Source organism: Rutidosis leptorrhynchoides, chromosome 2, assembly GCF_046630445.1.
Source record: "Rutidosis leptorrhynchoides isolate AG116_Rl617_1_P2 chromosome 2, CSIRO_AGI_Rlap_v1, whole genome shotgun sequence".
Taxonomy (NCBI): Eukaryota; Viridiplantae; Streptophyta; class Magnoliopsida; order Asterales; family Asteraceae; genus Rutidosis; species Rutidosis leptorrhynchoides.
Window position 1 is genome coordinate 336,263,917 of NC_092334.1, and position 8,371 is coordinate 336,272,287.

An 8,371-nucleotide genomic window follows, 5' to 3' on the forward strand; every position below is an offset into this window, starting at 1 on the left:
TCACGGTGTGTCGAGTAGTCGGTGCCATTTCCTTTAAAATAGTTAAATGGAACAAGTTAATCATACAGAATATTAAGAGTAGTTAATAGTATTTCGTAGCATAATATGAACTCATTTATAAAAGCTTTTTCTTCATATTAGCGTTTTATAAGTTTAAATTCGGGTAGTACCTACCCGTTAATTTCATACTTAGTAGCTAATATACAATTCAACTACTACAATTCTATATGAAAAACTGATTATAATAATATTTAGCGTTCAAACTTTTACACAACATTTTACAAACTTACAATATCGCTTATTTTACATATAGCATGAAATATAGCACACAATAAATTTGATACAAGATGGTTGTGAAGATAATTCTAGCTAGTACACAAGTCGTTCAGTAAAGGCAATAAAGACACGTAATTCATACGTCCAGAAACAAGTCATGCATTCTGGTTTTACTAGGACTACTTCCCATCCTTGGTCTTGTGGAACATAACTGTTATGGCCGTTGATAAGACAGCGTGTTGTAACGTCGTCAAAGGGACGAGGGTTACGTAATGTCCAATAGTCCCGTAACAATCTAAAAACCTCATTTCTTACCCCAATTACCGACTCCGTCACTTGTGGGAATGTTTTGTTTAATAGTTGTAGCCCGATGTTCTTGTTCTCACTTTGGTGAGAAGCGAACATTACTAATCCGTAAGCATAACATGCTTCTTTATGTTGCATGTTAGCCGTTTTTTCTAAATCACGAAGTCCAATATTCGGATATATTGAGTCAAAATAATTTCTTAACCCATTGCGTAAAATAGCATTTGGGTTCCCCGCAATATATGCGTCAAAGTAAACACATCGTAACTTATGGATTTCCCAATGTGATATCCCCCATCTTCCGAATGAAAGCCTTTTATAAACCAAGGCATTCTTGGAACGTTCTTCGAATGTCTTACAAACTGATCTCGCCTTAAATAGTTGTGCCGAAGAATTCTGACCGACTCTAGACAAGATTTCATCAATCATGTCTCCGGGTAGGTCTCTTAAAATATTGGGTTGTCTATCCATTTTGTGTTTTTATACTGTAAAATAGACAAGGGTTAGATTCATAAAAAAAATACTTATTAATACAAGCAATTTTTACATATATCATAAAGCATAAGCACACTATATTACATATATTACACCACACGAATACAACTATCTTAATCCGACTCGCTTGTTTCTTCTTCTTCGGTTTTGGTTCGTTTTTCCAAGTTTCTAGGGATATATGATGTTCCCCTAATACGAGCCGTCGTGATCCACATTGGTTTAGAAAAACCTGGTGGTTTAGAGGTTCCCGGGTCATTGTTACAACTTAAGGACTTCGGGGGTTGACGATACATATAAAGTTCATCGGGGTTGGAATTAGATTTCTCTATTTTTATGCCCTTTCCCTTATTATTTTCTTTTGCCTTTTTAAATTCAGTTGGGGTAATTTCTATAACATCATCGGAATTCTCGTCGGAATCCGATTCATCGGAGAATTGGTAATCCTCCCAATATTTTGCTTCCTTGGCGGAAACACCATTGACCATAATTAACCTTGGTCGGTTGGTTGAGGATTTTCTTTTACTTAACCGTTTTATTATTTCCCCCACCGGTTCTATTTCTTCATCCGGTTCCGATTCTTCTTCCGGTTCCGATTCTTCTTCCGGTTCCGACTCTTCTTCCGGTTCCTCTTCGGGAACTTGTGAATCAGTCCACGAATCATTCCAATTTACATTTGACTCTTCATTATTATTAGGTGAGTCAATGGGACTTGTTCTAGAGGTAGACATCTATCACATAATATCAAACGCGTTAAGAGATTAATATATCACATAATATTCACATGTTAAAAATATATAGTTTCCAACAAAATTTGTTAAGCAATCATTTTTCAAGTAAACACGGTCGAAGTCCAGACTCACTAATGCATCCTAACAAACTCAATAAGACACACTAATGCAAAATTCTGGTTCTCTAAGACCAACGCTCGGATACCAACTGAAATGTCCCGTTCTTATTGATTAAAAACGTTCCATATTAATTGATTTCGTTGCGAGGTTTTGACCTCTATATGAGACGTTTTTCAAAGACTGCATTCATTTTTAAAACAAACCATAACCTTTATTTCATAAATAAAGATTTAAAAAGCTTTACGTAGATTATCAAATAATGATAATCTAAAATATCCTGTTTACACACGACCATTACATAATGGTTTACAATACAAATATGTTACATCGAAATCAGTTTCTTGAATGCAGTTTTTACACAATATCATACAAACATGGACTCCAAATCTTGTCCTTATTTTAGTATGCAACAGCGGAAGCTCTTAATATTCACCTGAGAATAAACATGCTTTAAACGTCAACAAAAATGTTGGTGAGTTATAGGTTTAACCTATATATATCAAATCGTAACAATAGACCACAAGATTTCATATTTCAATACACATCCCATACATAGAGATAAAAATCATTCATATGGTGAACACCTGATAACCGACATTAACAAGATGCATATATAAGAATATCCCCATCATTCCGGGACACCCTTCGGATATGATTTAAATTTCGAAGTACTAAAGCATCCGGTACTTTGGATGGGGTTTGTTAGGCCCAATAGATCTATCTTTAGGATTCGCGTCAATTAGGGTGTCTGTTCCCTAATTCTTAGATTACCAGACTTAATAAAAAGGGGCATATTCGATTTCGATAATTCAACCATAGAATGTAGTTTCACGTACTTGTGTCTATTTTGTAAATCATTTATAAAACCTGCATGTATTCTCATCCCAAAAATATTAGATTTTAAAAGTGGGACTATAACTCACTTTCACAGATTTTTACTTCGTCGGGAAGTAAGACTTGGCCACTGGTTGATTCACGAACCTATAACAATATATACATATATATCAAAGTATGTTCAAAATATATTTACAACACTTTTAATATATTTTGATGTTTTAAGTTTATTAAGTCAGCTGTCCTCGTTAGTAACCTACAACTAGTTGTCCACAGTTAGATGTACAGAAATAAATCGATAAATATTATCTTGAATCAATCCACGACCCAGTGTATACGTATCTCAGTATTGATCACAACTCAAACTATATATATTTTGGAATCAACCTCAACCCTGTATAGCTAACTCCAACATTCACATATAGAGTGTCTATGGTTGTTCCGAAATATATATAGATGTGTCGACATGATAGGTCGAAACATTGTATACGTGTCTATGGTATCTCAAGATTACATAATATACAATACAAGTTGATTAAGTTATGGTTGGAATAGATTTGTTACAAATTTTCACGTAGCTAAAATGAGAAAAATTATCCAATCTTGTTTTACCCATAACTTCTTCATTTTAAATCCGTTTTGAGTGAATCAAATTGCTATGGTTTCATATTGAACTCTATTTTATGAATCTAAACAGAAAAAGTATAGGTTTATAGTCGGAAAAATAAGTTACAAGTCGTTTTTGTAAAGGTAGTCATTTCAGTCGAAAGAACGACGTCTAGATGACCATTTTAGAAAACATACTTCCACTTTGAGTTTAACCATAATTTTTGGATATAGTTTCATGTTCATAATAAAAATCATTTTCTCAGAAGAACAACTTTTAAATCAAAGTTTATCATAGTTTTTAATTAACTAACCCAAAACAGCCCGCGGTGTTACTACGACGGCGTAAATCCGGTTTTACGGTGTTTTTCGTGTCTCCAGGTTTTAAATCATTGAGTTAGCATATCATATAGATATAGAACATGTGTTTAGTTGATTTTAAAAGTCAAGTTAGAAGGATTAACTTTTGTTTGCGAACAAGTTTAGAATTAACTAAACTATGTTCTAGTGATTACAAGTTTAAACCTTCGAATAAGATAGCTTTATATGTATGAATCGAATGATGTTATGAACATCATTACTACCTTAAGTTCCTTGGATAAACCTACTGGAAAAGAGAAAAATGGATCTAGCTTCAATGGATCCTTGGATGGCTCGAAGTTCTTGAAGCAGAATCATGACACGAAAACAAGTTCAAGTAAGATCATCACTTGAAATAAGATTGTTATAGTTATAGAAATTGAACCAAAGTTTGAATATGATTATTACCTTGTATTAGAATGATAACCTACTGTAAGAAACAAAGATTTCTTGAGGTTGGATGATCACCTTACAAGATTGGAAGTGAGCTAGCAAACTTGAAAGTATTCTTGATTTTATGAAACTAGAACTTTTGGAATTTATGAAGAACACTTAGAACTTGAAGATGGAACTTGAGAGAGATCAATTAGATGAAGAAAATTGAAGAATGAAAGTGTTTGTAGGTGTTTTTAGTCGTTGGTGTATGGATTAGATATAAAGGATATGTAATTTTGTTTTCATGTAAATAAGTCATGAATGATTACTCATATTTTTGTAATTTTATGAGATATTTCATGCTAGTTGCCAAATGATGGTTCCCACATGTGTTAGGTGACTCACATGGGCTGCTAAGAGCTGATCATTGGAGTGTATATACCAATAGTACATACATCTAAAAGTTGTGTATTGTACGAGTACGAATACGGGTGCATACGAGTAGAATTGTTGATGAAACTGAACGAGGATGTAATTGTAAGCATTTTTGTTAAGTAGAAGTATTTTGATAAGTGTATTGAAGTCTTTCAAAAGTGTATAAATACATATTAAAACACTACATGTATATACATTTTAACTGAGTCGTTAAGTCATCGTTAGTCGTTACATGTAAGTGTTGTTTTGAAACCTTTAGGTTAACGATCTTGTTAAATGTTGTTAACCCAATGTTTATAATATCAAATGAGATTTTAAATTATTATATTATCATGATATTATCATGTATGAATATCTCTTAATATGATATATATACATTAAATGTCTTTACAACGATAATCGTTACATATATGTCTCGTTTAAAAATCATTAAGTTAGTAGTCTTGTTTTTACATATGTAGTTCATTGTTAATATACTTAATGATATGTTTACTTATCATAGTATCATGTTAACTATATATATATCCATATATATGTCATCATATAGTTTTTACAAGTTTTAACGTTCGTGAATCACCGGTCAACTTGGGTGGTCAATTGTCTATATGAAACATATTTCAATTAATCAAGTCTTAACAAGTTTGATTGCTTAACATGTTGGAAACATTTAATCATGTAAATATCAATCTCAATTAATATATATAAACATGGAAAGGTTCGGGTCACTACAAAGTGTCCCAATATACTGTCTGTTCTATCAGCACAAGATAGACAGTATTCTTCAACCAGCACAGGATGTGTGCCCAGCAAATTAAGAATATCAAGTGAATCAGGAGAAGAACCAGCATGACTGGTAGCAGCATACAACACTTAGACAATTATGCTCATTACAAGCATAATAGTTTTATATGTGATCTACATCAATTGTATTATTCAATAGAAGTCGAAGATAAAGTTGAACAGAATAGGACACGCGTCGGCGGCTGACATGTGATCTTACAAGACCATGTGGAAATGCTGAAGTTTAATGCATGTGCAGACATGCGTTATTATTTTGTCAACGCATAGGGAACCCAACATTCTATTTGTTAATTCAAATAGTATGGCCAAACCAATTAGGGGTGTTCCTGCAAATAGCTCAATTTGGGGTGTACCTGGTTAATAGGACTCCTATAAATAGATATATCCACTATTGTTATGTGTGAGTTTAATTAAATAGAGTCCAAACTTTGTAAAAGCTTAAGATATCCTCTCTAGCTATTTTAGGTGTAATCTGTATCAACCAACTATTTGTTCCGCCATTGAATAGTTGTAAATCTTTGATATTCATATTAATAAAAGAATAACGTTGAAAATTACCCATGACTCTTATATAATTATATGTTTAAATGTACTTAACTGTTTAATTATCTGTTTAAATGAAAATAAATTTTATTCGCCCCCTCTATAATACTCATGTTGTTATTTCGGGACCAACAACTGGTATCAGAGCTTCAGTCTTGATATTCTCATATCTTGGATCTGAATTATCTCGTGGCTGCATATAGTAACTCAGCTTATCTCAAAAAAATGGTTCTTCCAATAGACCATCCAAGTTTGAAGAAGATGAATATGAGACTTGGAGAGATAGGTTTATATTTCACATTGAGCCTATTAACCCACTCATGCCTGGTATTGCAAACAATGGTCCATTTATCCCTACTGAAACACTTGATAGTATGCCTGCTACAGTAGATACTCCTGCCATTGAAGGTAGAGAGGTTGTTCTTCCCCCATCTAGATGGGTGGATGAGGATAAATGTCGTGTTGGACTTGAGCCTAAAATCAAAACTATGATACCTATCACTTTACCTAATCATGTGTTCAAACTGATTAAGAGAAAACCAACTACTAAAGCTATTTTAGACTATTTTGATGTCACTTACGATGGAAAAGTTGAGGTAAGGAAAAACAAGATAATTGCTTTAAAAAGGGAATATGAGCCCTTCTTTGCTTATAAGAGTGAGACTTTGAAACAGACCTTCATTAGGTTTAACTCTCTAGTTGCTGACTTGGATAGCTTGAAAGTCACGTATACTGACTTTGAACAGGTCAAAAAATTCATTGACTCACTACCTGCTAAGTGGAAACCTGTCACCGACCCCTTAAGAAAAACCTAGACTTTAAAGAATTTGATATGTCATCTCTGTATGGTACACTTTGGAACCATAAAAAAGCAGAATTAAAATGTGAATTAAAATTAAAAGAAAACTTTAAGTCTGCCCCCACCACCTCAAAATTCACTAAGTCAGATGATACTGCTCTTGTTACTGCTGCTAAAAAGAAGGCATAAAAGGCCTTGCTGGTTCAAAAGTTGATGGATGAAGAAGAGTTAGCCGAGGATGATGAGGGTAGTGAGACTGGGTCCGAGAAAATCAGTGATGGTGATGATGTTGAAGGGTTTGCTGAGGAAATGACATTAATGGCTAGGAAGTTCAAGAAAATCAACCGTAGTAGGACCAGTAAACCATCTAGGATCAGCAAGAAACCCAGCGCTAGGTATGCAAGCAAGTCAGTAAAGATCCCCAAATATGAGTGTTATAATTGTGGGAAGGTAGGACACTTTGCATCTGAATGCATGTCCAGAAAACTTTCTTCACATGCTAACTCCTTTTCAAATGCTAATAAGTACAAGAACAAGTACAAATTATGAAGGGCCAGATGAAGGAGAACTCAAAGACTAAGAAGAAGGAAAAAAAAAACAGAGAAGGTGTTAGTTGCTGAGCATCATGATTGAGATGAAACCAGTTCATTATCATCTTCAGACAGTGAAAGTGATGAGGAGTGTACTAGTTATGCATCTGGTAAAAAGCCGTGTTTAATGGCTAGAGAGGTTGTGGAGTGTGATGAGGAAGAATGTGGTAGTACATTTTTAGCTGATATGAGGGAGGCTGATCTGAAAAGAGATTCTCCTCAATGGAATTCTAAAATGCTGTATAAGGTTGATAATTTTTGAACTTTTAATGATGATGAAAAAGGTGAAATGTTTGACTATTTGAGAATTGACTTATGCAAAGGTAGCAAACGTGAAGAAGTTTTTAAAACTGAAATCAAATCTTTAAATGAAAAACTTAAAAGCAAAACTAATGAAATTAAAACTTTAACTATTGAAATTTCCAAACTTGAAAATCAAAATTATGCTTTAAAATCTCTTCACTCTCAAGCAGCAGAAGTCATGAACCACTTCAATGATCTTAAAAAGGTTCTAGCTTCTTGATGTACATCTGCTCAACGCACAACAAAGTGCATTAATGAGCAGGTGCCTGCCTAAGTAGAAGCTTTTTTCTGCTGGTGACTATGTTGTTGCTGCTACCCATGCAGAAGTTGCTTTCATGGACACTGTACTTGAAACTGATCCTGAAGCTATCTTGCCAAACACCTTTGCTAAGATAGTTAAGGGTAAAAATGTCTTAACAAATAAGTTTGTCAGACCTACAGTGACCCCACTACCTTTCATGAAATAAATCTTAGAGGATTAAGTTAGAGCAAGAGAAGCCAGTATCTCAAATAATGAGACTACTGACTCCTCAAGCATCTACTACATGACTCCAAAAGAAAGACAAATTAAAAAGGAAATTACTGAAAATAATTGAAGAAATTCAAAATCAGTCAATTTCCCATCTTGTTCAAATTCTACAAATGCTAAGCCAACTGATGAGAATCAAATGGATTAACCAGTAGAAGCAGACAAACCAGTAAAATCCAATGCCGGTAAGTCCAAAGCAGCTGCTAAGATTCATAATAGTCAACCATTATCAGCCGAAAAACCCGTAACTTCCCACACTGGTAAGTTAAAA

The 8,371-nt window shown here is 33.8% G+C and overlaps 1 protein-coding gene across 1 annotated transcript; it reads left to right on the forward strand.

Moving 5' to 3' along the window:
- The first annotated feature begins 6,199 nt into the window (after nt 1-6,199).
- Nucleotides 6,200-6,694, forward strand: LOC139888845 (uncharacterized). Its single transcript, XM_071871829.1, has one exon. It carries the CDS (start codon nt 6,200-6,202, stop codon nt 6,692-6,694), a length of 495 nt encoding a protein of 164 aa, XP_071727930.1.
- The last annotated feature ends 1,677 nt before the right edge of the window (nt 6,695-8,371 follow it).

Excerpts from the sequence above, each read along its gene's own strand:
- LOC139888845 (XM_071871829.1), top strand. The coding sequence starts at position 6,200 with ATGCCTGGTATTGCAAACAATGGTCCATTTATCCCTACTGAAACACTT.